The 26,797-nt window shown below is 44.7% G+C and overlaps 18 protein-coding genes across 18 annotated transcripts; 11 read left to right on the top strand and 7 right to left on the bottom strand.

Moving 5' to 3' along the window:
* Window positions 1–90: 90 nt before the first annotated feature.
* On the top strand, window positions 91–1,635 carry KL911_005259 (uncharacterized protein; the record flags this gene model as incomplete). Its single annotated transcript, XM_043200641.1, has 1 exon — window positions 91–1,635. The coding sequence occupies one exon, from the start codon at window positions 91–93 to the stop codon at window positions 1,633–1,635; it is 1,545 nt and encodes a 514-aa protein (XP_043052045.1).
* Window positions 1,636–1,746: 111 nt separating this feature from the next.
* KL911_005260 (uncharacterized protein) lies at window positions 1,747–3,090 on the top strand (the record flags this gene model as incomplete). Its single annotated transcript, XM_043200643.1, has 1 exon — window positions 1,747–3,090. One exon carries the CDS (start codon window positions 1,747–1,749, stop codon window positions 3,088–3,090), a length of 1,344 nt encoding a protein of 447 aa, XP_043052046.1.
* Window positions 3,091–3,094: 4 nt separating this feature from the next.
* Window positions 3,095–4,297, bottom strand: KL911_005261 (uncharacterized protein; the record flags this gene model as incomplete). The annotated part of the gene is made up of 1 exon (XM_043200644.1): window positions 3,095–4,297. One exon carries the CDS (start codon window positions 4,295–4,297, stop codon window positions 3,095–3,097), a length of 1,203 nt encoding a protein of 400 aa, XP_043052047.1.
* Window positions 4,298–4,461: 164 nt separating this feature from the next.
* Window positions 4,462–5,511, top strand: KL911_005262 (uncharacterized protein; the record flags this gene model as incomplete). The annotated part of the gene is made up of 1 exon (XM_043200645.1): window positions 4,462–5,511. One exon carries the CDS (start codon window positions 4,462–4,464, stop codon window positions 5,509–5,511), a length of 1,050 nt encoding a protein of 349 aa, XP_043052048.1.
* A 127-nt stretch (window positions 5,512–5,638) lies between these two features.
* On the top strand, window positions 5,639–6,624 carry KL911_005263 (uncharacterized protein; the record flags this gene model as incomplete). The annotated part of the gene is made up of 2 exons (XM_043200646.1): window positions 5,639–6,413; window positions 6,596–6,624. 2 exons carry the CDS (start codon window positions 5,639–5,641, stop codon window positions 6,622–6,624), a joined length of 804 nt encoding a protein of 267 aa, XP_043052049.1.
* A 58-nt stretch (window positions 6,625–6,682) lies between these two features.
* Window positions 6,683–7,933, bottom strand: KL911_005264 (uncharacterized protein; the record flags this gene model as incomplete). Its single annotated transcript, XM_043200647.1, has 1 exon — window positions 6,683–7,933. The coding sequence occupies one exon, from the start codon at window positions 7,931–7,933 to the stop codon at window positions 6,683–6,685; it is 1,251 nt and encodes a 416-aa protein (XP_043052050.1).
* Window positions 7,934–8,123: 190 nt separating this feature from the next.
* KL911_005265 (uncharacterized protein) lies at window positions 8,124–9,707 on the top strand (the record flags this gene model as incomplete). Its single annotated transcript, XM_043200648.1, has 1 exon — window positions 8,124–9,707. The coding sequence occupies one exon, from the start codon at window positions 8,124–8,126 to the stop codon at window positions 9,705–9,707; it is 1,584 nt and encodes a 527-aa protein (XP_043052051.1).
* Window positions 9,708–9,783: 76 nt separating this feature from the next.
* KL911_005266 (uncharacterized protein) lies at window positions 9,784–11,400 on the top strand (the record flags this gene model as incomplete). Its single annotated transcript, XM_043200649.1, has 1 exon — window positions 9,784–11,400. One exon carries the CDS (start codon window positions 9,784–9,786, stop codon window positions 11,398–11,400), a length of 1,617 nt encoding a protein of 538 aa, XP_043052052.1.
* A 49-nt stretch (window positions 11,401–11,449) lies between these two features.
* On the bottom strand, window positions 11,450–13,003 carry KL911_005267 (uncharacterized protein; the record flags this gene model as incomplete). The annotated part of the gene is made up of 1 exon (XM_043200650.1): window positions 11,450–13,003. The coding sequence occupies one exon, from the start codon at window positions 13,001–13,003 to the stop codon at window positions 11,450–11,452; it is 1,554 nt and encodes a 517-aa protein (XP_043052053.1).
* Window positions 13,004–13,210: 207 nt separating this feature from the next.
* On the top strand, window positions 13,211–14,845 carry KL911_005268 (uncharacterized protein; the record flags this gene model as incomplete). The annotated part of the gene is made up of 1 exon (XM_043200651.1): window positions 13,211–14,845. One exon carries the CDS (start codon window positions 13,211–13,213, stop codon window positions 14,843–14,845), a length of 1,635 nt encoding a protein of 544 aa, XP_043052054.1.
* A 165-nt stretch (window positions 14,846–15,010) lies between these two features.
* Window positions 15,011–16,735, bottom strand: KL911_005269 (uncharacterized protein; the record flags this gene model as incomplete). Its single annotated transcript, XM_043200652.1, has 1 exon — window positions 15,011–16,735. One exon carries the CDS (start codon window positions 16,733–16,735, stop codon window positions 15,011–15,013), a length of 1,725 nt encoding a protein of 574 aa, XP_043052055.1.
* A 129-nt stretch (window positions 16,736–16,864) lies between these two features.
* On the top strand, window positions 16,865–17,905 carry KL911_005270 (uncharacterized protein; the record flags this gene model as incomplete). Its single annotated transcript, XM_043200654.1, has 1 exon — window positions 16,865–17,905. One exon carries the CDS (start codon window positions 16,865–16,867, stop codon window positions 17,903–17,905), a length of 1,041 nt encoding a protein of 346 aa, XP_043052056.1.
* A 224-nt stretch (window positions 17,906–18,129) lies between these two features.
* Window positions 18,130–19,689, top strand: KL911_005271 (uncharacterized protein; the record flags this gene model as incomplete). Its single annotated transcript, XM_043200655.1, has 1 exon — window positions 18,130–19,689. One exon carries the CDS (start codon window positions 18,130–18,132, stop codon window positions 19,687–19,689), a length of 1,560 nt encoding a protein of 519 aa, XP_043052057.1.
* A 52-nt stretch (window positions 19,690–19,741) lies between these two features.
* Window positions 19,742–21,658, bottom strand: KL911_005272 (uncharacterized protein; the record flags this gene model as incomplete). Its single annotated transcript, XM_043200656.1, has 1 exon — window positions 19,742–21,658. The coding sequence occupies one exon, from the start codon at window positions 21,656–21,658 to the stop codon at window positions 19,742–19,744; it is 1,917 nt and encodes a 638-aa protein (XP_043052058.1).
* Window positions 21,659–21,831: 173 nt separating this feature from the next.
* On the top strand, window positions 21,832–22,791 carry KL911_005273 (uncharacterized protein; the record flags this gene model as incomplete). Its single annotated transcript, XM_043200657.1, has 1 exon — window positions 21,832–22,791. The coding sequence occupies one exon, from the start codon at window positions 21,832–21,834 to the stop codon at window positions 22,789–22,791; it is 960 nt and encodes a 319-aa protein (XP_043052059.1).
* A 128-nt stretch (window positions 22,792–22,919) lies between these two features.
* KL911_005274 (uncharacterized protein) lies at window positions 22,920–23,309 on the top strand (the record flags this gene model as incomplete). The annotated part of the gene is made up of 1 exon (XM_043200658.1): window positions 22,920–23,309. The coding sequence occupies one exon, from the start codon at window positions 22,920–22,922 to the stop codon at window positions 23,307–23,309; it is 390 nt and encodes a 129-aa protein (XP_043052060.1).
* A 124-nt stretch (window positions 23,310–23,433) lies between these two features.
* On the bottom strand, window positions 23,434–24,762 carry KL911_005275 (uncharacterized protein; the record flags this gene model as incomplete). Its single annotated transcript, XM_043200659.1, has 1 exon — window positions 23,434–24,762. One exon carries the CDS (start codon window positions 24,760–24,762, stop codon window positions 23,434–23,436), a length of 1,329 nt encoding a protein of 442 aa, XP_043052061.1.
* A 557-nt stretch (window positions 24,763–25,319) lies between these two features.
* Window positions 25,320–25,568, bottom strand: KL911_005276 (uncharacterized protein; the record flags this gene model as incomplete). Its single annotated transcript, XM_043200660.1, has 1 exon — window positions 25,320–25,568. One exon carries the CDS (start codon window positions 25,566–25,568, stop codon window positions 25,320–25,322), a length of 249 nt encoding a protein of 82 aa, XP_043052062.1.
* Between the last annotated feature and the right edge of the window lie 1,229 nt (window positions 25,569–26,797).

The following is a 26,797-nucleotide window of genomic DNA, read 5'->3' on the forward strand; positions in this document are numbered from 1 at the left end:
GCTATCAGTATTTTTTTTTTCGCAAATCTAGTACCGCAGATTCAGGCAGAGCCGACGGTCTGACCATATATAAATATACCGGCGCCCAGAATGACCCCAACATCGAGGATGTCAACTATTGAGAAGTCCAAATCGGTCTCTATCACAGAGCTGCAAGTGCCAAGAGAAGCTATCAAGGACGTCGCCTATGACTTGTTCCAAGAAGGCGGAGCGAACGATGAAGTGGACCCTAAGGAGTCTTCCCGTATAGCCAGAAAACTGGACCTCCACATGATGTGGGTGCTCTGCACACTGTACGGTATCAACTACGTTGATAAGGCCGCACTGGCATGGGCCGTTCTGTTCACCTTCGAGCAAGACCTTGGACTCACGGGAAGCGACTATTCGTGGGTCTCGTCGATCTTCTATTTTGGCTATCTGGGCGCCCAATTCCCAGCCTCCTACCTTCTGCAACGCTACCCGGTTGGTAAAGTGATCTGCTTCTCCACTTTTGCGTGGGGGATCATCATGCTTGCCCACATGGGTTGCAAAAACTACGCAGGTATTCTTGTCTGCAGATTCCTTCTGGGAGTCTTTGAGGCTCCTGTGTCCGGAGGATTTGTGTTGTTTACGTCGCTTTTCTACACCAGAAAAGAACAGGTCTCGCGGACGATGTACTGGGGTTCCATGCAGGGTATTTTCTACGTGATTTTTGGATTTGTCACCTACGGTCTGGGCCATGCTCACGGCTCTTCCTTGAAGGAATGGCAGCTGGTTTACTTGGTTTTAGGACTCTGTTCGGTGCTTATTGCCTTTGTGTGGCTGGCCTTGATCCCAGACTCGCCGGATAAAGCAAGATTCCTGACCAAGGAGGAAAAAATCATCGCTGTCAAGAGAGTCTCCAAGAACATGATGGGTGTCAAGACCAACGACTGGAAATACAGCCAGGTTTGGGACTGTCTTATTGACCCAAAGACGTGGCTTATGGTTGCGTTCATAACGTTGTCTATGATTCCAAACGGTGGTCTTACCAACTTTGGCTCTCTGGTGCTCAAGAGCATCGTCCACAACAGGGTGCAATCAATTGCGATTGGTGTGGGCAGCTCGTTTTTCTCATCTGGCCAAATGCTTATCTACTCCGTTTTGTCGATGAAGTTCAACAATTTGAGAACTATTGGAATGAGTGCGCCTTTGCTGCTGGCCATTGCCGGTCTGTCTGCAGTCTACGCCACGGAAGATCACGGCGCCAAGTGGGGCCGTGTGTTTGCGTACTGGATGATCAACTCGTATGCAGTCACGTGGCCTTTTGCTCTCTCGATCATCGGTTCAAATTACGCTGGACACACCAAACGTGCCACGATGAGCATGTTGCTGCTGATTTTCTTTGCAGTGGGAAATATCATTGGTCCGTTCTGCTTTAAGAGTAAGGATGCTCCAAAATACACCAAGGCTTTGGCTACAAATCTGGGCTGTTTCTGTGCCTGTTTCGTCCTTGCAGTGCTCCTGAGAGTTTATCTGATATGGGAGAACCGCAGAAGAGACGCTAAATATGGCCCTGTTGCCGAGCTTACGGAAGACGAGAGACAGCAGGCCATCATCAATGGTATGAAGGATCTCACCGATACGGAAAACAAAGAGTTCCGGTTTGTACTATGACATATTTCTATTTTAATTTTAATAATTTTTTATCGGCCCACCAGATCGGGTTTATGCGATAGCAGAGAAATTAAGATCTGCTCAGATAAGTTCATTCGCTTAATATCTCCCATGGCAAATTATCTCCCTGTTGGAAATGGCACGAGGTCGTTCTGGCTAACCGCAGAGACCGAGTTTGGCTCTACAAGGACGACGGAGGACCTTCCCTCGGAAGTCGACGTGCTGATCATCGGTGGTGGTTACGCTGGAGCCACTACGGCGTACTATTTGCTGAATGGAAAAAATCCGCCAGAGTCTGTTCTCCTGCTTGAAGCCAGAACTTTGTGTTCGGGAGCCACCGGCAGGAACGGGGGCCACTTCAAGCCCAGCTTCTACAGCTCCTCAATCTCGCACACCGAGAAATACGGCCAGAAAGCTTGTGCAGATATCACGAATTTCGAAATGGCACATTTAAAAGAATTGAGAGAGGTGCTCGAAAAGGAAAAACTTGAGTGCGAGTACATTGTCACCAGAGGCTGTGACGTGTACACGTCCGAAAAGGGTGCTCAAAAGGCAATTGCGAATTTCCATCATATGATGGAAAATCCGTACGTTGAAAATAAACACGAGTTCCAGCTGCATGTTGGCGACCGAGCAAAAATCCTTTCGAAGATGCCCGACGCGCTTGCTTGTATTACGGGACCCGCGGGCCAGATGTGGCCGTATAAGCTGATGGTTGCCTTACTGGAAATATGTGCCACGAAGGGACTCAACATACAAGCCAACACTCCCGTGTTGAGAACTGAGAAGCAAAAGGACGGAAAATACCTAGTCCACACGGAAAGAGGCGACGTTATTGCCAAGGCTCTCGTAATAGCTACTAACGCGTATACTGCCTCTGTCGAGCCTCGTTTTGAGAACAAGATTGTCCCCATCAAGGGCATTTGCAGCCACATCACCCCCTCTGGGAATAAAGCTCCGGCGCATCTGACCAACTCCTACGGACTACTTCTTGCACAGAACAGCGACTACCTCATAAACAGGCCGGACGGGTCTATCATTCTAGGCGGCGCCAAAGAGCACCTCTTTCCGTACAAGGAGCGTTTCTACAACGTGGTGGACGATAGCACTTTGGTCCCAGATGCTGAAAGCTACTTTGAAGGGTACATGGAGAAGAACTTCTATAGCTGGCAGGACTCCAAGTCAGCCGTTGCCAAAGTCTGGAGTGGTATAATGGGCTACGCCGACGACGGGCTGCCGTATGTGGGCGAGCTTGATGAGAAGAAGTATATCCTGGCCGGATTTGGTGGCCATGGAATGCCCCGGATTCTCCTCTGTGCAAAAGCGGTTGCCAAATATATTAAAGGCGAATCCAGCGAATTTGAGGTTCCTCGTCCATTTTTGGTTACTCGTGAAAGAATGGAGCAAACAGAGAACGGCGTTCTTGAGTCTCTACAGGCTGTTGTTCAGAAATAAGCTATTATTTTTTTCTCAGAGCGAGTAGCGGGCTTTTGTTCAATTGGAAATCCTTAAGCTTTTCCCAATTGTGTGCGTCCAAACAGGCCTGGCGTGACAGTAGCACAGCAGGACCAGCGCGTGCTTTGACGTCGTCTTTGTATGCACGGATCATCTCCGGCCACGAGTTCTCCTGTTTCCGACATTTCTCCAGCAGATCAATAAAAAGCTTCACGTCTGCAATAGCATGGTTTCCGGCCTCTCCTCTGTACATGACCATGGCATGGCAAGCATCTCCAATCAGAATAATCTTGCCCTGTTTATCGTCAAAGTCGGCATATGGCCAATCAGAAAGCCGTATCTCCATAAATCGATCGGACGCTGCTACCATTTTATCTCGCAGAAACATGAGATTTTCGTTCAAACCCGAAGATACTCTTTTGATAACGTTGATTTTGTCTTCCACGGTGCCAAACTTCTCGGCGGTCTTGTTGGGACAGTTCCACGAAAAATTCACCTGGCATTCATAGAAATTGGTTCCGTTGTGTGCTGGAGAGGAAAGCAGAGAAAACCAGAAGAACGTATCGTTGGATGGTATTGTTCCTTGAAATAGCAGACTGTCAAAGTGTTTTGAGACCTCTTCGTACTCCTCATGGGTGAGAATTACAGTGGAGCCCAAAAATCTCACTGGAAGGTCATATAGCTGGTAATTGTCTGGATTGGTGAATCGCCTAGTGGCGGAATTGCTTCCTTCTGCCCCAATCAAGAGTTTGCCAGTGAACGTTCTACCATTTTCGCATAGAACTGTCACTTCGGCATCTGTAGCTCTGACCTCCATAGTCTTGCAACTCCAGTTAACATCAATTCCCTCTAGCAACGTCTTTCTGATCTGCTCCCGTCTGACTCGAAGTCTTTTGGACGGAGGAATGTGAACCAACGAATTTGCAGTTCCCGCATTGATGTACACGAAGTTCCCGCTGTCATTTAAATGGAAATCCTCCAGCACTTGGCATTCAAACACCTTGTGTTGTATGTTTTCCGGCAAAAGTGAGAGGAAATCATTCAAAGCCCAATGCAGAGTGATGCCCCATCCTTGGCCGCGAGACGAAACAGACTCATCCCTGTCGAAGATGATAAATGGAATCTCCAGCCGTTTGAGAGCTTGCGCGGTCAGCAACCCAGCAATTCCAGCTCCCGAGATGAGGATTGGCAGTTGATCCCAAGACATTAATTTCCTCGTGTTGGAAAGTCGGTCTTTTTATTTTCAAGCCCGTAGCTCCATTTAAGATAAAATAAATCTTATCGCTGCGGAATTGATACATAAAGTAGCCGGCGGAATTCGCGAGGGATGGTAATATTTATACTCCTCGAAATCAAATCTCCTGCGATAATATGAGCGGACACGAGGCAATTAACCCCATCCACCCTTCCATGGTCGGCAAACTCGATCCAGAGTTTGAGAAGATGTATAATGAGCACGTTGCCAATACCCCCAACCGTCCTATCGATCTTCCTTTGCTTAGAAAAAATTACAATAAAATCTACTCCTATGGAACTGCTCCTGCCCCAGAAATCAAGAACATTGAAAACATAAAATTTCCAAGTTTTGATGGCGAGCAAGTGGCTTTGAGAATCTACAGGCCAAACGACTACTCAGATTCTGAGAAATTGCCTGTTCACTTGGATTTCCATGGAGGCGGTGCGGCAGTTGGTGATCTCGACACTGAAGCTCACATTCTGAAAGAGTACGTTGCAAGAGCAAGAATTGCCGTTGTGGACGTCGATTATAGACTAGTTCCGGAATACAAATTTCCCACCGGCGTCAAGGACTGCTTTGAAGCCACCAAATACGTCTACGAGAACGCTGATGAGCTTGGATTTGATAAAAGTTCCATATCGGTCGGGGGAGTTTCCGCTGGCGGCCACATTTGTTTGGCTGTAGACCATCTCTGCCGCGACATTGGGCTCAAGCTGGTGCTGGTTTGTGCCGGTACTCCCCAAATTGCGGATATCTCGAACGTCAAAACCGCAGCAGACTCTCCATATCCTTCGATCAAAGAGTGTGAGTTCGCGCCTACTTTGAATTGGGCACGTTTGAAATGGTTTGATGACATCAAGTGGAAGTGGCTCAACGATCTGACCGAGGAGCAAAAGCAGAGGGAATTGACCGAAATTGGGTGGCTGAAAGATTTGATGCTGGCTTCCAATTTCGAGGGATTGACCAAAACTCTCGTTTTCACTGCTGGATTGGATCCTCTACGTAGTGAAGGCCTTGAGTACGCCAAAAAGCTGATGGACCACGGAATAGAGGTTGTGTACAAATGCTACGAGGGCGTGCCACATCCTTTCCAGCATATGAATAAGAACCTTTGGCAGGCACGTGACTTTATCTACAGAACGTCTCTGGAGCTGGCTCTGGCCCACAGGACTTTAACTTTTTAGATACGCGGAATCAGCCCTTATCAGGCCGACAGCGACTATTTTGTAAATTCCACCGGCAGCTTTCTCGAATTCCGCCAGGTGCTCCCCAAGGTTTAAAAGATATCTGCATCCCATATCTTTCCACATCATGACTCTGGATTGGATAGTTCCTAAGGGTTCTGTTGTGCTTGTAACAGGAGGTACTGGCTTTATAGGCGCACACTGTATCCGGGTTCTTCTCGAAAACGGCTTTAAAGTCAAGGCTGCTGTCCGGTCCAAAACTAAAGGAGAGCAGCTAGTCAAGTCGTTTGAGCAGTATAATCCTGCGCTAACCTTTGGAGTCATAGAGGATGTGAGCGACTTCGGCTCGCTGATGCGGCTAGCTGAGGGCTGTTCGGGAATATTACACCTAGCAAGCCCATACACCTATGCTGTTAAGGACTTTGCAAAGGAACTGTTGGACCCAGCCCTAAATGGTACACGGACGGTAATGGAAGCTGCGTCTGCTCACAAGTCAATCAAAAGAGTGGTTATCACCTCTTCCTTTGCAGCAGTTTTTGATGCCACCAAGGGTTTGCAACCAAACGTTGTTTTGACCGAAAATGATTTCTCCCCACTGACATACGAAGATGGAGTCAACACCAAAGATCCAGCTGTTGCATACAGAGCATCGAAAATCGTTGCAGAAAGAGCGGCCTGGGACTTTATCAAGGAGAAAAAACCATCTTTCGACATTGCTGTTCTCTGTCCACCTATGGTCTACGGCCCGCTTGCAACTACAGAGCTGCTCCCGTCTTTGGACAATTTGAATTTCAGTAACTTGACCATCTGGAAAATGGCAACTTCTGGATCAACCGCACCAGTCCCGCCGACGAAAGGCCCTGTGTATGTGGATGTGCGGGATCTTGCGTTTGCTCATTACCGTGCGCTAATCGTGCCGGAAGCAGCCAACCAGAGATTCATGATATCTGCTGGGGTTTTCAGCAACCAAGAAATTTGCGATAGCTTGAGAGACAACCTCAGCACTGCAAGAACAAAAAACGTTCCTATCGGGACACCCTACCAATACGCCGAGCCGGATCATTTCACTACCGACTCGTCCAAGGCAATTCAGATTTTGGGTGTTACATTTAGACCGATAAAGGATTCGGTGCTGGATCTAGTTAACCAATTGTATAACCGTATGGAGTAACTATAAAATTCCCATTTTTGTTGCCTGTTCTTCAATATCGGCTTTGATATCGTAGCCGCAAATCTCAGTAATTGTCAGCTTGTCAGGCCGGTCGCTATCCTTGCTGGACCATCCAATACGCTCGTTCAAATTTTCTCGTGCTCTCAAGGAAGCGGCCTGGATTCTGGTAGCACGTGGTTTGCGGACGTTCTCATACAGCTTGAGACCGTCTTGGACGGAAAACCTGAAACGATCGCTGAAAATGTAGCCAATGGCAAAGGCGTCCTCAATGGCCGTGACAGCACCAAGAGACTGATCGGGCATCATTGGGTGGATGGCATCTCCCATCATCACAACCTTTCCCTTTTGCCAGTGCTCATAAGGCTGATGAACATACAGTCTCCATTGCTTGATATCGTAAGCAATCTTGAACAGATCCAGAACTTTTGGATCAAGATCAGGGAACGTGCCACAGAGCTCTTCCACAGAAGCTTCGTCGTTCCAGCCACCCATACGAAGGTCGTTTTTCACGGCTGGATAAAAGCAATAGCAGGAAACCACTTCGCCACTTTTACAAGGAGACATGACAATTTTGTCAATTCCAGAGGACCCTGGAATTCCTCTCCACCAATATTCAATGGCCTCGTTTTTAGAAAAGTCGGTGAGACCTTTGGCCACCACTTCTTTCGTGTCAAACAAGCATCTAAAGCAACAGGATGTTGATGGTTCAAAATCTGGTGGGTTTCCAATCTGCTCCCGTGTGAGTGATCGGATTCCATCAGCAGCAACGATCAGATCGTGTGTTGCCTTATGTCCGTTCTCGAAAGTAACCGTTCCAGACTCTGCGTCGACAGTCAGTGCCTTGTGATCGACTAGAAGTTTGCAAGGAATGCCTTCTCCGTCATCATCCAAAGCATACTTGAGAAGCAAATCGTGGATGTCAATTCTATGAAGATTGTAGTACGGCACTCCAAAAGACTCTTCGTAGTCGCCAAGATCGTAGACCCCACTTATCTCGCCGTTGTGAAACCGACGTTTGATCAGCTTGCGCAAAATGACTGGTTTAGTCTCCAGCAAAGGAATACCAAGCTCCTTAAGCAGCCTCCCTCCGTTGGAAGCACAGGATAAACTTGCACCAACTTCTCCTGCGTAGTGATATCTCTCATATATTGTCACCTCATGGCCAAATTTGCGGAGGCTGATCGCTGCCGTGAGACCAGCAATTCCACCACCAATGACTCCAACGTTCAGATTCTGTTTTCTTTCGGGCATTCTTGCAAACACCACTATTGGCGCTCAGCTTAAATATCCATTACAAGATTCGAGCCGGAGACTTTCCTATTTGTTCCGCTCGGAGATTTTTTCGCAATTTGCGCTTATCTTTATCTTATCACATGAATTTTTTATTTTTTTTTCGCTAAAGTCAAATAATAGATGTGCTTGAGTTGTATATATGACACACATGTCGGCCTGTGTTGCTGACAGTCTAAGTATGAGTTCAGACAAAAACACTGTTGAGATTGTCTCCGAAGACCTGGCTCACAAGCCAAACCCAATAACCTCGGTGTTGAGTGCTCAGAGTAACATTTTTGCAGACGAGGATCACGATATCACTCTCACGTTTATAAGGGAGTACGAGAAAAACGGACCCACGTCAATGACCGTTGTGGATTTGAATGCCGTCACAAAGAAAATTGACAAACAGATGATGCTGATCATGTTTTTATGCTACACCTGCCAATTTATCGACAAAGTCGCTTTGAATTATGCAAATATCATGGGTTTGAAAAAAGACCTGGGTCTGGTCGGTAACCAGTTCTCTGATCTCGCGACATATTTCTTTGTTGGTTTCCTTGTTTTTGAACCCATTCAAGGCTTCTTCATCCAGAAAAACTCGCCTACACGAGTCTTGGCTGTCAACGTCATGATATGGGGTGTGCTTTGCATGTGCAGCAGTGCTACATCTAATTTTGCCGGTATGCTCAGCGTGAGAGTTCTTTTGGGCTGCTCAGAGGCCGCCATTGCACCTTGTTTGGTTCTTATCACGGCTTCTTGGTACACCAGAGGCCAGGCTGCTTTCAGAACGGGAATCTGGTACTGTGGTTTGGGCGGTGGACAAATAATCGGAGGACTCATTTCTTTTATATTCCAGCAGATATCTCCTTCGGCACCTTTTCAAGGGTGGAAAATCATGTTTCTTGTCGTTGGTTTCGGCAATCTTCTGGTGGGAGTAGCCGCCTATTTCTACCTACCTGTCAACCCAGTCGACTGCAGGTTTTTGACTGACGACGAGAAATATGCTCTGCTCACTAAACTCAGCGAAGCGAAAATTGGTGTACAGAGCAAGAAATTTGTGAAATCGCAAGTCTGGGAAGCTCTGACCGACATCACGTTGTACCTTTTTTTTATTATCGCTTGCACAATTTCGTTCTCTTCCAACACTATTACAACATTCTCTTCTGTTGACATCCTTTCGTTTGGCTTTACGTCAAAACAAGCTGCGCTATTGAATATGCCGTCCGGAGCCGTCTCAATTATCTCCACGCTCCTTTCGACTTTCTTCATTATGAAAGGTTTCCCTAGAGGACTGTCGATCATGATTCTATGTCTCCCTGCAGTTTGCGGAGGCGCGCTCCTCTCTTTCTTGCCAAAATCCAACCAAGCTGGACTTCTTGTTGGAATATACATGATCAACACTATTGTTGCTCCATTGGCTATTGTATACGCGTGGGTCGGTAATTGTGTTGCTGGACACACAAAGAAAATTTGCTTCAACGTTGCGGTCATGTTTGGGTTTGGTTTAGCTAATATCCTTGGTCCACAATCATACAGAGCAGACGACTATCCGGACTACATTCCGGCAAAAGTCAGCATGCTTGCAACCCAAGCTGCTACCATAGGGATCGCCGCTCTAATCAATCTTGTTTATTTTATGAGAAACAAGAAAAGAAGTAAGGAGGCAGAAAAAGCCATTGACGAGGATGTTGCGGCCGCTTATCTCAACAAAACCGACTTCGAGAATCGTTCTTTTAAATACTTATATTAAGACTATTGCCATTTGAGGCTGTGCAAAGTTATCAGATTCGCTTATCAGTAAAATAATTCAAGCCTGAAAATACATCATGACTATAGCTCCAAAGAAACGAGCCTGCGATTGGTGTCATGCTTTAAAGCAGGTCTGCTTAGGAGGAAATCCGTGTGACCGATGCTTTCGAAACGGTTGGAATTGCACCAATCAGCGGCCAGTTAAGAAAATAGGAAGACCGCCAAAGCCGATGGACGATAAGCCAGAGAAGCCGCGAAAATACAACAAGAACGGGTGTCTCACTTGCAAGCGACGAAAGCGCAAGTGCGAGAACGAAACCTGGCCATGTAAGTTGTGCTCACGGCTTGGCATCAAATGCAGTGGAGGCGTTGGTACCGCGACCTCTGCTGAAAATCTGCTAATGAAGGAAATCAATGCTTTCGACGAGCTCAAGGAAACAGAAAAAATGTACATGAAGTACTTTGTCAATGACGTAGCACCAATATTGTTTGCTAAAAGCCACGCTCATGTGTTCCTCAAGCAGGTAGTTAATCTTGCATTACTCTACCAACAGATCAGAGACCCTATTTTGGGGATCGCTGCGACTCATCGCTCTTGCAAGTTAGACCATGAGCTGTGCTCCGTTCGCGAGCTTAGTCCGGCCTATAGAGATTCGATCAGTTATCGCGCTCGCTCGAAACTCTCTGAATATCCCCAGTGCTCAGATGAGATAGAACTTCTCTCTGTGCTGCTGTCTGTGATGATGGAAATCCTTGTTGGAGATAGTCTTGACTGGTCTCAGTTGCTGAAACGAGCTTACAGAATACTTGAGAGATGTGGTGGTATTCTGTCTCTAACAAATGACAAAGAGGACCAGCTAAAACTGATTAGCGTCCAGCTTTTTTGTTATCTGGATTTTGTATCAAGTTTGAGCACATGCAACCCACCGTATATCGAAATGCAGCAAATGAGCCAGTTTAAGACAAGCTACAACATATCTGAATCGCTAGAAGAGTTTGATGTTGCATGTCTCGTGGATGAGAATTCATTGTTTAATGCAGAAATAGATTCTCGCTTTGTTTCTTCGCTACTGAGTGACAGAGACACTTCAAATATACTCAAAATTGAGCTCGGGTTTAAGTTTGGCATCGCAGGTGATATCTTTAAAATAATGGGCAAGATATCTGCTCTAGCAAGTCTTCGCAAGCTGCGCGGAAAAGACAGTAAGCACGATATTGAGTTCGATCGGTTTGCGAGCGAGATAGAGATGAAGTTGCAAAATTGGGATGTGCCTGAGGAGATCAATTTTGAAAATATCTCAGATTTTCAGAGGACGCAGTATGCGTTGGCGTTGCAGTGGGCTTGCTTCTTGCGGCTGCATCAGATACGCTATGGATACAACAGGGATGACTCAAGGCCCAAGGGGTGTCTGGTGAACATTCTGCAGGCTATAGACTCTATTCCTGAAGGGTCACAGCTGGAAAGTGGACTAATGGTTCCTCTCATTCTTGCTGGGTCTGTGGCTAGTCGAGAGGATGACCGTAGAATGATTTTGAAAAGGATGAGAAATATCAGAGGAACGCTGAAGTTTCCTTACATCCAGCGATTTGAGTCGCTACTGATGAGAATCTGGGAGCGGGACTCCCTGGACGGCAATTTTGTGAACTGGGCAGCTGTCAGATATTACGAGTTTCCTGGACTGGTCATGTTTTAGCTGGTACCGAGAAACTCATACCACAGTAATTAATGGGGCGCGAAAAAGATTATATACGATAACGGAACTCTGGGTTTTGACCGTCTGTCAAATCGGCGAACTCCATGTTGTCAACCGGCTTGTAGCTGTCACCCATTTGTTCTCTTTGCTTATCTCTGCGACGATTCTCCACGATGTTTATCACCATGAGAATGATCATCAGCGCGATTGCTCCGCAGTAGCATCCGACAACGGTTGCCTTGGCCTTTGGATAGTGTGGTGCGTCTGAGGATTGGAAGGTCTGAGGTCCAACGATATTTCCGCAGGAATAGCCAACAAGCGAAATGGCGTTCGCAACCAACTTTTTGGTGTGTCCTGCTGTGTTAGAGGTGACACATGACGTGACTAAAATGATACCAACAGGAGCCACTCCTAGCAGATAGTAACCAGCAAGCTGTGCTTTCTCCTGGTGTGCAAAAGCGAGCAGACAAGATGCAATCACGACAAGCACCATGTACGAAATACCCAAAACCATTCTTTTCTTGATGAAGATGGATAGGTATCTCAGAGCAATAAGACCCACGCACTCCACACCTCCTAGAGGAGCCTTCATCAGTAAGGATCTGATAGAAGAATATCCCATGGACTTGAGCAAAATAGTTCCGAATCCACTGATACCTCCGTTGGGGATGGCCACCAAAATGCCAATAGCGAAATAAATCCAGGTTCTCACGTCCGTGACACATTCGATCAGCTGGTACTTCTTGAAATGCCTGTTTCCGAATCCTTGATTGTTTCCTCTGATTCTCTCCACCACGTTGAGCTTCTCTCTGTGAGTCAAGAATCTGGCCTGTGCTGGAGTGTCTGGCATGATTAGCCTGATCAGCAGTCCGTTCACAATGGTGCCCATACCAATGATCATAAACAGCACCTTGTAAGCTTTCATGGTGTACTCTCCAGATCTCTCATAAAGACCATAGGAAATGCCAGAGAGAACAACGGTGCCGAGACCGTTGAATCCATAGAAAATTGCAGTCCGGCCAAAATGTTCTGTATGTCTGTAGTATTGGTTAAGTATGACAACGAAGACAGGAGACACGAAAGACTCAAGAGCTCCGAGCAATGTCCTTAGAAGAACAAATGTTGCGTATGACTTTGCCGTAACATGTAAGCACTGTATAATTCCCCAAATAACAATGAACGTGCTAACTGCCTTGATAATTGGAAACTTTTGTAAAATGATGGCAGAAAATGGTGCCGCACACAAGTACCCAAGATAGAAACACGAGTTTGTCCATGAGTACATCTGTCCCTTCATGTTGTAATCGGCCCGGATTCCCATGACTGCTGCGAATCCGATAGACGTCTTATCCATGAACTGAATCATGTACAGGAACGAGAAAAGAGGAAGAACAATACAATCAAGCTTGAATAGTAATTTCCTGTCTTCCTGCTCAGAAAATACTTGGTGGTCGGCCTCCTGGGCCAAATCCATAGCTTGGTCAACATCGTCAGTGATTTGGACGATCTTTCCTCTTGGGGAGATGATCGTCGTTAATGGCTGGCCATTTTCGACTTCCATCACCCCAACAGAATCTGATTTCTTAGAATGGTCGTCAGTCATTATTTGATCTTATCTGGAGAATAAAGAGCGTTATATATTGTTGGCACAGGCTTATTCTTTGCATTTGATAAGTTGTTATCAATAATTGAAATTCTACGTCGAAGCGGCTGAGATTTCTCGACCGCATCCTCCAAAGATAACGTCACAATTTCCTATTTGGTATTTTATACATTATAAATACAGCGGATCTTTTCCCATCTGTTAAGCATGGGTCAACAAGTTTCAACAGAGGGTACCACACCTTACAGCGTCGCTATTCCAGGTCATGGAACTCTGACCGGATACACTTTCAAGTCGCCAAGAACAGGTAATTCTTCCGTCCATCGATTTGCAAAGGTTCCATTTGCTAAGCCTAGCACTCCCGAAAACAGATTTAAGCTCCCTGAGCCCCTTCCCTCAGACTATGATTATACTGGGGAGTACAAAGATTTTGGTCTCAAATGTCCTCAGCCGTCTGTCCCTCACCCCCAGTTTAGATATACCAAGTCGCCTACCGAGGAAAACATCTTGTACTCCAATATCTGGGTTCCTGCTTCGGACAAATACAAACCAAAAGATGGGTGGCCAGTTGTAATTTACATTCATGGCGGATTCCTTCAGTACTCTACTCCAAACAATGAAATGTTCAACGTCCACGAGATGTTCGATGACGAAGACTTTTCTCAGAAATTCATCTTAGTGGCCCCTGGGTACAGACTCAACATGTTTGGTTTCCTGTCGTCCAAAGAGCTACTAGAAGAGGATGAGAAGTGCTCTAATCAAGGATTCTGGGACCAAAGACTGGCCATTGAATGGACATATAAGAACATCGAGCATTTTGGTGGAAACCCACAAAAGATCACAGTTGGAGGTATTTCTGCTGGGGCATACTCTGCTTTTTTCCAGCTTGCTTATGAGCTGTACCATCCAGAAGCCGAGCAGATTATCAAGCAGGCCATGTTCTTCTCTAACATGGTCTACATTCAGCCAAAGACAATTGCTGAAGTGCAGAATCAGTTTGACGAAATAATCGAAAAGCTGGGCATTAACCCGAATGCCTCCTCGGCAGAAAAGCTGCACAAGCTGAGATCTTTAGATACGGGCTTTATTGAAGATTTCATTCCTACTCTCTCATTGCATACCTTCAGAGCTGTCACCGATGGCCATTTTATATCACCAGACCTCATTAAGGACATTCGTTCAGGAAAACACGCTAAGATGCTTCATGAAAAAGGAGTGAGAATTCTGATTGGTGAGGTTGACAATGAACTTGTTAAGTACTCCTACCTCAACACTCCCCAGACTGTTTCAGAACTTCCTCTTCAAGTTGAAAACTATTATCCTAAAGTTGTGGTTCCTACTCTGATGGACTTATACGGCGCTGAAAAGCTTGATGAAAATTCCCCAGATTTCAAGGAGGACCTGAGGAAAGTTTATGGTGCTATCATCTCTGACGGTCAAGTTTATGCGTCTGCCAGAGGATACATAAATTCTCTGGTTCAGAATGGATATCCAGAAAAAGACATTTACAGATACAGAATTAGCTTCCGTGCTAAATGGCTTGACCAGCACATTAGTCCGGACTTGAATGTTCCTCATGCATGTGACGCACATTTGTGGTTCTACTGTCTCAGAGAAGGGTACACAGAACCTGAAAGGCTAGTGATCAATAGATGGCTGCAACCGTATCTTCAATTTGTGAACTTTGAACAGAACATCACGCAGTGGCCGTCCTCTGATGCCAGGAAAATCAGACTTCTCAAAAGAGACGGTCAGGCAGAGTACGTCGAGGATCCAGACTGGGATTGGGGAGTGAAAGTTGCAACTGCAGTTTATGATAAACAGATCAAGTGCCCAACATAGATTAAATTAATCATCATAATCAATATAGAAATAATTCAGCCTTGCAAGTATAATCAGAACCTTAGTCGGTCTACAGTCCAGCATTAAACTCTCCATGAGTGCAATCCGAACAACATTCGCGATTCCGATGAACAATCATAGAGTTCAGTTACCTTATTATTAAATTCATAGCACTTCATTTTTAACCTTGATCACCCCATCAAATCTTGTGAGTAACACAGCTGGCCATAGTACCTTGATCTTTTCTAGCGAATGGATGCATTTCCTCACTAGTGGTGCCCTGATATCACCATTTACGTAGTCAAACAATTCATCGGCGGTATACTCTTCGTCGACTGGAAGCATGCTAAAATTAACTTCATCATTAGGGTGCTGCTGGATATGCTTCAGTACTATAGTCAAAGCTTGGAATGGGTATGAGTTCCTGATCACCCACAGACATGCAGGCTTACATCGAAGTTCCAGTTCAATTTTCATCATAGACTCATTGACCAGTAGCAGCGACTGAAGAAGGAGACTGTAGCTAGGATCATCCAAAGAATCTTCTGAAGACACGATGGAATCCCTCAATATGTTAATGAGTAAAGCTGATTTGCGAATCCCAAGCCTTCCCTCGGTGAGTAGCCATTTTGCATAGATAGGATCAAGATCGAATTCTGTCAATAGCCTGTGATTCAAACTATTGACCAGCCGTTGTGTATCAATAAAGCGCTCAAATATAGAGTCATATTCACTCTGAGTGGTAACTCGAATTTTGTTCATTTCTGCGATGATGTCTCCCCAGAGGATCCCATTGTAGAACTGTATAGACAAATAGACCAGTGAGTGGTGATCTAGATCGGTTGGAAGATTTTTGTAGGTCTCGCAGAAATCCCGATGCATAGTAGGAGGCAGTCCACTGTAGTACGATGACAGCGAGTCCATGTAGGAAATGAAACTGTAAAGAATGTATCTTAGGGAGCTTCCAGATGACTGAGCCGAGAAGTTCCTGTGTAGGCCCGCTATCTGACACAGACGGCTGAGAGATGCTATCTCACTGCTCTTCCCAATACAGTTCAGCGACCCAACATAATAAATAAGGGTGGCCGCGACAAGAGATGACATGGAGGGAGAGTTCATTATGCTTATCCAATGCTTGATGTTTTCGATTGCACGGAAGCTATTGAGCTTGACATTTTCAAAGTCCACTTTGTCACTAATATGTTGCATGCTTCCGTAATGATACATATTGGACAGCTGATTCACCAGTGAGCTACTAAACAGCACTGCTAGTATTTCAAGAAGTCCATTGAGATCTCTGTATTTTTCTTGCGTATTCCACAACTGCCCATAGTGGATAGAAAATTCCTCTTGATCTATAATGGGTATATATGGATGGATATTTTCGAAAAAATACATCACAAGAAAATTGCAGTCCCCTCGAGACGGTAGTCGCTCAACCAGGTCGCGGACACCAGATAAAGGTTTCACAGGCTTTGTGAAATCAAAGACAACACACCGACCATGGTCATCATGACCGAACCCGATGATCGTACTGAGATTTGATTCCTTTTCTGCGAACGGAAAAAAGAAAAGCGAAAAATACTTCGAGTACTCGCCTGTAGAGCTGATGATTAAGTTGAAATTCTTTTTCTCCAGATTCCTGGTTTCGGGAACAAGCTGCGTGTTAGAGTCAAGCCTTTCAACCCCCAAATCATAATGCTTTTTAGTTCTAGGCTGGCTAGTATATTTTCTATTGTAAGTTCGCTCGATAATCTGCTCCTCCGTAAAATAATCGCAGTTTTTTCCCAAACGTGAACATCGTCGACACGCTGGTTTCTCCTTCCCACACTTCCTCTTAGCGAGATAGCACGGCTTGCAAGAAGTAATCAGCCGTTTCCTGGTAATCATTCCGTAGCGAGTGTGCGGTCGTAAAAAAATTGGATGATCACCATCAAATTCTGCGGCCGAGAAATTTAGTTTTTATCACCGCATTCACGGCATATAAAAGTGAGCCTAAAAATCTTATTTCACTAGATCATGAGTGATACATACGTTGTTGTGGGAGCTGGTATAGTTGGATTGTACACAGCGTACTCGCTGGTATATGAAGCTGGCGTCAGTCCAAAAAACATAAGCATAACTGCAGCTTATATTCCAGGCGATCAGAGCATTAACTACACCTCTCCTTGGGCCGGTGGTAATTTTTCATGCATTAGTCCCGGGGATAAAAAATCTCTTTCCTACGATCGCTATACCTACACCCATCTGGCTGAGATCCAGAAAAAACTGGGAGGTCGGTCATGTGGTCTGGACATGAGGCCAGCTACAGACTACTTCCACAAATATCCTCCGGCCAAGAAAATGGAGTCGCTGAAGGAGTACGTGAAAGACTTCCGCGTTCTCGACGAAAGTGAGCTGCCTAAGGGAATTGCTTTTGGAATTAGCTACACCACCTGGAACTTTAACTGTCCCCTGTTCCTGCAAAATTTGGCCAGTTACCTAGAAAACCTTGGTGTGACTATCATCAAGAAAAAACTCGAGCATTTGTCACAAGCCTTTCTATCACCAAACACTAAGGTGGTTTTTAACTGCACCGGAATTGGTGCAATAACTTTGGGCGGTGTGAAGGATACAAATGTGTATCCTACGCGTGGGCAAGTCGTGGTCATCAAAGCTCCACATATACAATTTAACATGTGTTTGTGGACCAACGAATCTGCAACCTACATAATTCCTCGGCCGAACTCTAACGGAGAGCTCGTGATGGGAGGATTTTTGCAAAAGGGTATCAGCACCGGCGATACTTTCAAGCATGAGACTGAGGATATCATCAAGAGGGCAACTAGTATGGCACCCCAAATTCTAGATAGACCTCTGGACGTGGTGAGAGTGGCTGCAGGACTTAGACCTTCGCGTCATGGAGGGCCTCGAATTGAGGTCGAGGAAGTCGAAGATGGAAAACTCGTAATCCATAATTATGGAGCTTCTGGGTATGGGTACCAGGGAGGATGGGGCATGGCGCATGATGCGGTCAGATTGCTTATCAAAGCGCAACGGGGAAGCTCGGCGGTATTATAGCAGGGGTAGTTTGATATCAGAACAATAAAAATAGAAAGGAACCGGGTATTGACGCCAAATCAGGTAATTGTAAGTAAAAAAAAAAATGCACTTTTCAACAATATGCATGATAAGAGAATTGTCCGATAAGCGATAAACGTGAATATAATATAATGTCATCAACGTGCGCCAAAAAACGTCGAGGTGTTTTTTTCAGTGTCCAATTTTTAGAATTTCAGAAAATAATGATTGAGGAAAAGGCACCTGCTCATGTCAGCCAAGATGTTGCGACTTCTCTGGAGAGTGGACTTCAACCAGAGATCAGCAAAATGGATAATATAGCCGTTGAAAAGAAAGATACGGTTTTGTCCAAGAAAATGTATCTCATCAACAACGCGATCGATGAGATTGGATTTACTTGGTACCACGTGAAACTGTTCTGCATCGCAGGATACGGGTATTCTGTTGATTCGCAAATGGAAATGATTCAGTCTTCTGTTCACAAATATGTCGCGTATCAGTTTGGAACTGGATACCCTATTGACACTGAGATTTCTTACGTTGGATTGATCGTTGGATCGATTTTTTGGGGTTTCGGTGGCGACCTTATTGGAAGAAAATTGTGTTTTAACACGTCTTTGCTTCTGACTTCCATGTTTGGATTTTTGGCCGGTGGTATGAGTTCTATGTCTACCTACTGCATATTTGTGGCTCTCGCTAACTTCAGTGCGGGTGGAAATTTGGCAATGGATGTTGCTGTGTTTTTGGAGTATCTTCCATTTAAGTACCAGTACCTCAACACTGTGATGGCAGCATGGTGGGGAGTCGGTCAGACAACCACAAACCTTTTGGCCTGGGCATTCCTGCCGAACTTCTCTTGCAGTGGTGCAGATCATTGTCCTTCAAGTATTAACAGAGGATGGAGATACACGTGGTATGTCAATAGTGCAATTGTTCTGCTTTCTGGTTTGCTTCGTCTCTTCTGGTTTAAACTTGACGAAACACCTAAATTTTTGGTCTCTGTTGGAAGGGATGCCGAAGCGGTCGAAAATTTGCAGAAACTTGCCAAGAAGTACAATCGCAAATGTTCGTTGACATTGGAGCAGCTTCAAGAATGTGGAGAGATTTCATCTGAATACTACACGGCCTCCGAAGACGGGTGGGATCCTAAGAAAATCGTCTCGATCGTCACTCACCACCTCAAAATTCTCTACCAAGATAAGATTAACGCATGGTCCACAAGCTTGGTTTTGCTTTCATGGCTGTTCATTGGTATTTCCTACAGTGTTTTCTACAACTTCCTCTATATTTATATTGCATCACATGGAGGAAATACGGGAACTTCCACTTATATCGTCTACAGAAACTCGTCTATTGCAAATTTTGTGGGCATTTTTGGTCCTATATTTGCAGGGTATATCATACTTATTCCGAAGGTCGGTCGAAGATATACCATGACTTTTGGAGCTCTTGCTACCATGGCGATTTTGTTTGGTTACACAACTGTGCGGACACCAGCGGGAGATGCAGGATTCAGCTCCGCTACGTACTTCTTCATCAACATTTACTATGGATGCTTGTATGCATACACTCCAGAGGTGCTCCCAGCACAAGCCCGAGGCACGGGTGTGGGACTTGCTTTGGTGGCTGCGAGAGTCTCTGGTGCTTTCTCGCCAGTCACATATTGGTATGGTGAGAAGTCAGGTTCTTCTATTCCAATTTGGGTTTGTGGAGGAATCATTGGATCTTTGGGATTAATCTCGGCTCTACTTCCATTTGAGCCATCGAATCAACGTTCCGTTTAGTTTACAAATATCGAGAAAGTGCTAACTTTTTCTTGCATATCTTAGAGAGCACTCAGTCAAACATGAGCTCCTTCAAATTAAAGGGCTCCTCAAACAGCGACTCCCATGACTCCTTCGGAGAATCATGAAATAACCTTGGGGGACGAGTACTCCTCAAGGCGGAGACATTACTGGTTGCGCTCAAACCGTATGTAGGAGTGTCCGGCACCTCCTTTGTAACTGTTTTGTTCTCTATCAATGGAACTGCTCCGTTATGAGAAAGAAGCGAGATAGAATTCGAGTTGAATGGTCCATAATGTGACCCACAATCAAAAATATATTTATTTTCTAGAGCTCCTTTCTGGATGACTTCTTCGACTGTGTCGCGATGTACTGTCTCTAGAGTTTGCATGGCGCTCCGCGCTGGCGGACAATGGATCTCCAGTTTTTGAAGTAGGTCTTTAGTTATTGTCATGGTATGTTCAAGCTTTTCGACTGTGTCTGCAAATAGTCGGAGGTGTGCACAATTTATAAAACAATATAGCACTGTCAGTCCTGACTGGTAAATAGAGTAGACAGATAAGTATCGATAATTAATTCTTCGAGTCTGGCTCAGAACCTCGTAAGTAGCTATTATCTTAGTACTGCTCTCAAACAAGGCCATGAACTCTTTGAATGTGAGACATTCGGGAGACATGTTGTCTGGCTTGTAAAGTCTCTGCAATTGCTGGAAGTAGGTTAGAATTAGGTAATTCTTGGAAGATAAAAATGCCTGCTTTACTGTTGAATGTGTATTGTTTTCAAATTCTAGAGCTTGAACAAGCCATGAGTTGAGTTCGACATGCATCTCATGTCTCCAATTGACAACGGATTTGTTCATGTTTGAAACAGCTTTTTTACTGCTAAACTGTTGAATCATTGACTGTAACTTTCGAATCTTGAAGAATAGTGACGAAATGGCAAGCCTGTCATCGCCCACCGACACCTCATCGAAGTTGGTTGTAATGTCTGTGTCATTTAGACTAAATGGTTTATTGACATAGCAGCATATTTGTCGATCGAGGGCATAGCAGCACCAGAATAGTCTCCTATAATAGCTTCTCCCTATCTTTTTCACCACGTACTCCTCGTGCAAGTCCATGTCAATACATAGCCTCATTGCGTTTGCAATCACATACCATATTCCGGGAGAAACTGGTTTCAGCAGACCAAAGCAGCATATTAGTAAAAGGGACTGTAGGATTTGCATTTGAAAGCTGATATCGCGATTGTCTGGTCCTGGAGAGGTGGTTTTAGCAAGGAAAATCTTTAGATGCACGATGGAGCTCAGGTAATAACTCTGAGATTTATCGCTCATGTCGCCTGTGATTGCCGTTCCAATGGCAAGCGATATATAAAGCAGAAAATGCTCCCAGTGAGATAGACTATCAGGAGATTGATAATGCTTGGAGCTTAATGTGTACAAAATAGTTTCGTCTTCCACTATTGGATGCTGTATCCAGGCTATTTGGTAGTAGTTGGAGATGAGCTGTGTGCATTCAGCCTCTGAGGATGGAAGTGGCTCTGATTTGTCCACGGGCTGATTTGAGTCAATTTTGCCATAGATGGAAATTTTAGTGAATTCGTTATCCACAGTTGGAGAGTTATTTCTGAACGGGATCATGGACAAAACAGTTAAGTGGCCCATAGACGCTTCAGAAGGACTATTTACAGTACCAGGGCTTTCAAACATGCTTTCGTATTTTGCTAATCTGTCCTCTAGGAGCTCTATTCTTTTTTCAAGCATTCTTATGGACGGCTCTTCCTTTGGAAGGGGGCGAAAAAGATCTGGATAATCAGCTCTTGGTCTTAGCTGCCTGGTAGAAGAATCAAGCACCATACACTCCACGCCAAGTCTGTCGCACCTTGAGCAACTAGGATAGTTAAAATCGCATTTGTGTTTTAGTGAACGGCATTTTTGACATGCCGTTTTCGATCTGATTGGACCCATTAATTGAAGTTTTACTTTCTGGATCAAATCTTAATTTTTTTTTCTCAGCCATGCATCATCATGCGGCCCGAGGAGTCGGCCCGAGTCGGTCAAAACAATCAGTCGCTGATAGCTGATCTTATAAAAAGAAGACAAAATTCTTGCTTCAACAATAATTTCTGGCATTCGAAAGTATGACTTACATTGAGCGGACCATACCCAAGATCAGTCTCAAGGATAAAGACAACCGAAGAGAGGAGATCAAAGAGCAACTTTTTTATGCAGCTAAAAATATTGGCTTTTTCACGCTGTGTGAACAAGATTGTCCATCACGAGAGGACATTGAAGAGATGTTCCAGCTGTCTCAGAAGTTTTTTGGTCTTCCCTATGATGTCAAAATGAAAACCCCTCACATCAAGCTACTGAACTCGGGCTTTGAGTCTTGCTCTCAAATAAGACCTTCCACCGGCACTGCAGATCAAAAGGAATCTTTGCAGTTGCAATATCACAGAATCAATCAGAACTGGCCAGCTGAAGAAGACGTCGGTAAAGAATGGCGAGAGCAGACAAAAGCCTTCATGGAGAAATGTCAGAATCTGAGTAATTTCGTGATGGAATTGTTTGCAGAAGCTTTAGGATATCCTACGGACTTTTTCACGAAGGCCCATATCATCAGTTCTGATACAGCCCAAACGACTTTGAGACTTCTACATTACTTTGATACCAACGGTAAGAAATATGACGGCAATCTCTGGAGAGCGGGGCCTCACACGGACTTTGATTGTTTGACTCTTTTGTTTCAACGAACTGGCGACCATGGTCTGGAAGTATGTCCTGGCCGCGAAGCTCACACAGATTATGGCTACTCAGACAAATGGACACCTGTTCCATCAAAAACGGGCGATATTGTGATCAACATTGGCGACATGTTGATGTCCTGGTCGGACGACATCTTGAAATCTAACTTTCACAGAGTTCGACTTCCGACTCCAGACGAAAACCAAGGAGACCGCTACACCATTGCATACTTCAACCAGGCTAATACGGATGTTGTGATTCAAGGCCCTCTGAAGAAGTATCCTCCAGTGACCGGAAAAGAGTTTATTGAAGAGGCCATGAGGAAAAACTTCGAGAGGCTGCAGAGCGCTGCCTAATTTAATCCAGATATAAGTATTTTTTTATTTATCAGATATCTTCTCAGATAAGCTAATTTAGGTAATCGGCTTCATCCGACATTTGAAAACTTTTCCATTTTACTCGATATCCAAATTACTTAATATCAATGCAGCAGGTTTCTTGGGAAAAGCTTCAAGCTGAAGGCAATCCATTACTTTCACCAGCTTACAAAAGTAATGGCCACGTATTCACATCCGGAAACGTCGGCAGTAGACCAGACGGTACGTTTCCATCGGATGTAGCTGAGCAGACGAAATTAGCCATCCAAAAGCTGGAAAGAGTCCTTCATGCATCAGATTCCTCTCTTTCGCAAGTTCTGAAGGTTCTTTTGTTCATTGCTGATCCAAAGGATGCTGCCACCGTCAACTCTGTGTACAAAGACTATTTCCCTCACATGCCTTCCAGATCTTGTGTTGTTGTGGGATTCCCTAACAAGCAAGTGAAAGTCGAACTTGAGTGTGTGGCCAGCTATAACCAGAGAGGTTCAAAGCTCTAAATCGACCGATGGAACCCCACTTCTAAATATTAGACTTTAGCTTTCATTTAAGAACTACACTAGGGTTTCACCTAGAATTTTACAAACGGTAGCACGCAGAACTAGGCCGCCCAGCAGCAGGTCTCTAGTTGTCTTCAAAGGTTGGCTTCCAGTCCCAGTAGAAACTGATCTCCTTAGGGGCGTCGTCTGGAAGTTCACAGGCGGATGCATAGTCAACCTCTGGAGTAATAATGTCCAGGTAATCATCTAGTGGACAAGTGTAGCCAGGCCCTGAGGAGCATCCTGGAACAGGATACACTTTGTCGTTCAGAATAATTCTCACGAACTGGGTATCAGAACAGTTAAGCTTCTCGACAATAAGTCTGGCTCCTTGAGGAACTAGCTCAGAAGTTTTGAAATTTCTGTGGAAATCCACGTCTTCCGTTCCCAGCTCGGTATCTGTGATGAGTCCAAGAGCAGTGATATAGTTCAATAAATCGTTGTCGTGGGAAAAGGATAACCACAGCTTGCCGTCTTCTTGCAGCAACTTGGCGGTAGCTTTGGCATAGACGCCACCAGCCACGGCGCTCATGTTATAGCCAGGCCCGAATTGGTAGAACTTGGTAACATCGTTACTGTATTGAAGGGCAATAAATGCCTCTCTCGAAAGGGCATCACAGAAGCTCGAATGTCCTTTGACGTTCGTTTCATAAGCGCAGTAGGTTCCCATGGTGGTGATGTCGTCGGCGGTGATGTTGAAACCAGGAGACAATTCATTTAATCTCTCTGCTTCCCTTTGGAAAATCTCATCACCAAACGAGTAATCGTAATAAGAAGAGTTATATGTCGGACAATTGTCCTTGGTGTTCAGAGCGTTCGCTCCCTTGCTGGTATCTGTCTCGTTGATGACCTGGATCGAGCATCTGTTTTCATAATCGGGCCCAAAAAAGCCACGGCCAAAAGATCTTGCGGTTTCAACAACCCTGTCTTCGCTTGCTGCAAAAATAGGCAGAACTTCGCTTGTATTCACTAGCGAGTCATATCTTTCTCTAAGATAGGTACCAAACTTGAAAGCATTGAGTAGACCCGAATAAAGGCCCTTTGTCGTTTCAAGTTCATAGTTACCACTGTCCGGAACAAAGTACTCCAGATTCTCCACAAAGGCCAGAGGTCCTTGGTGGTTGGTGACGTTAGCGTCCTTGAGTTTCTTGTAAAATGTCTTATATTGCTTTCCAGCGCTTTCAGTCGGAAATCTTTCCCCATGTCTCATAAATAGTTGAGCCTGTTCAATTTCACAGTGTGGAGGAGTTTCCAGGGGGATACCAAACCCGCTATGCTCAACAAATGGACCAGCACCAGTCATGAACTTTAGTAAGTTGTACTGATCTGTGGCAACCTGATCGTAGCCAGGGTGCAAAATAAGGCCATTGACGACAACAGCACACAGAGCAAGAGTCTTTGCAAAGGAGAACATTGTGCTCAAGAGTGAGGTATATTCACCACATTTATAGTGAAGTATCAACGGTTAGGTTTTTTATTTTACAATTACTATTCCGGGTGAATATATTGCATGCAGTATTGTAGTCCTCGAGATTTTTAGCACGTGTGAGGAATTAGGCCCATTCTGGCCGAAAAAACTGTTATACAACATACCAATTCTCTCTCTACCTCGAAAGCCCTCGTGCCCACTACAACTTGCATATTATTACCGGAAACGAACCTGGCTCACGTATAGGGTATAACTTCGGGTATCTCTGACCAAAGAGGATATGATATATATGTAATAGTTTCTGTTTTGAGAATCGGTGAGACGGAGACTAGTATTGTCAACTGCCTCTCGAGTGGGCTTTCCCGTTTCCAGGTCTTCCACTAAAATAACTCCCTTCACGCTCGCCTCACCTCTTGCCGCCAGCCCTTCTTCTTTCTAGCTTTGAGGATGTAGTGAATTACGAATCTAGCCACGACTATTTCAAATCAAGAGAAAATTGTTTGGTAGTCCAAGCAGCATAGCATCCTGGTTGCGTACCATGATCAGCTAATCACTGTTTTCCTTCTAAAATCGGGCGACATAATACTCGAGACCCGGAACGTCACCATAAGCATCAAATGTGTGACTCGAGGTTTGGTAATGCCACTGACAGCAGTAGTATTCCATCCCAACGTGGCAATGCAGGTGAGAACATGGATATCGCAAGCACCAGCATTGCGAGCAATGTGAACTTGTCGCTCCGAAGAATTGACATCATAGCTGTGTGATCCTAACTGCTGCCGGCAAGACATTATTACGACCTCAAAAGAACAAGAATTTGATGGGTATCAACTTTTATTATACCAGTCCCTTTCCAGCGTTACTCGGTTGTATTTACATGCTTCATGGTCCCTTTTGTTGCCATTATTCAGGGGTTGATTGGTTTCATACAAATGAGATACCCAAACCTTCTTTGCTGCTTATACATTTTCTTTGATTTTTATATTGTCTTCCGGCTTGGATATAGACTATGGAACCGAGACTTCAAGGAGATTTCTCTCGAAGAGATTGACTTTTCTTAACTGGAGTATGAATAAAATCTGAAGTAGAACAACAAAATTGCAGAGGTCACGTACAATATATCTTGTTCGGTGGCTCGAAGTGCTTGTTGCTCAACCCTTTTTTGAGTTCGCAAGCTACTTTGATACTATGTTAGGAGCAGATGTATACGTTTAGAATGCCCATTAGCACTAATAAGAAAATCAAAACTTCTGTCTCTTGATAGTTCACGTTAAGGTTATGTTCTTGAGAGACTCTCAAATGCAGCCTCAGTCTCTAAATTTTTATTTTTCAGGAATTTTAAATATTCCCATCCCAATCCCACTTAGGTTAGGAACTGTTTGTGCCAATCAGTTAGGCTATTGTTATTGAGATATAAAACTAAGATGATGCTCAATATTGGTTTCACACCTCCTAGCAAAGCCGTAGTCTGACTAACCCAAAGTGTTCAAATTAGACTTGGACGAGCTTCACTCTTTGCACAAAGTCCAAAAAATTATTCGAACTTATCGAGAAAGGAATCTATAAGCAAATGATTCCAATACCTTTGAATACTATTGAGCTATCATGTTTCTATTATATGGACACGCTGGTAAGGTACCTGCCATCACTTCTTCTACATCGACCCTGTAATCATCTTAAGCTTGTCTTTTCTTTTGCTTTGCGTATCTGAGCGCCCCATCCTAGTTTCCATTGAAAAGGACACATCCAATTACTTACTCCGTCGCATCAGCAAAGATATGAGGACCTTATATTTTTCAGGGTCGATTTCGGAGTAGCTTTCCATGTTTCATTTGGTTGAGAGAATATCAATAATGGATATACTATATAGATATTGGAGCTGGAAAGCGATATTTTCACAATTAAGCATTCGATCGAGCCTACCGTGTGATGAGAGGGTTTCCTGAGTCATGAAATGCGCATTCAGCTGCCTTGTCAACTCACTTGCATGCAACAGCTCTTGTTAGAAGTGTTTTTGGAA

This window comes from Ogataea haglerorum (genome assembly GCF_019207285.1).
Source record: "Ogataea haglerorum isolate 81-453-3 chromosome Unknown 81-453-3_NODE_20_length_135169_cov_94.441210, whole genome shotgun sequence".
Classification (NCBI taxonomy): domain Eukaryota; kingdom Fungi; phylum Ascomycota; class Pichiomycetes; order Pichiales; family Pichiaceae; genus Ogataea; species Ogataea haglerorum.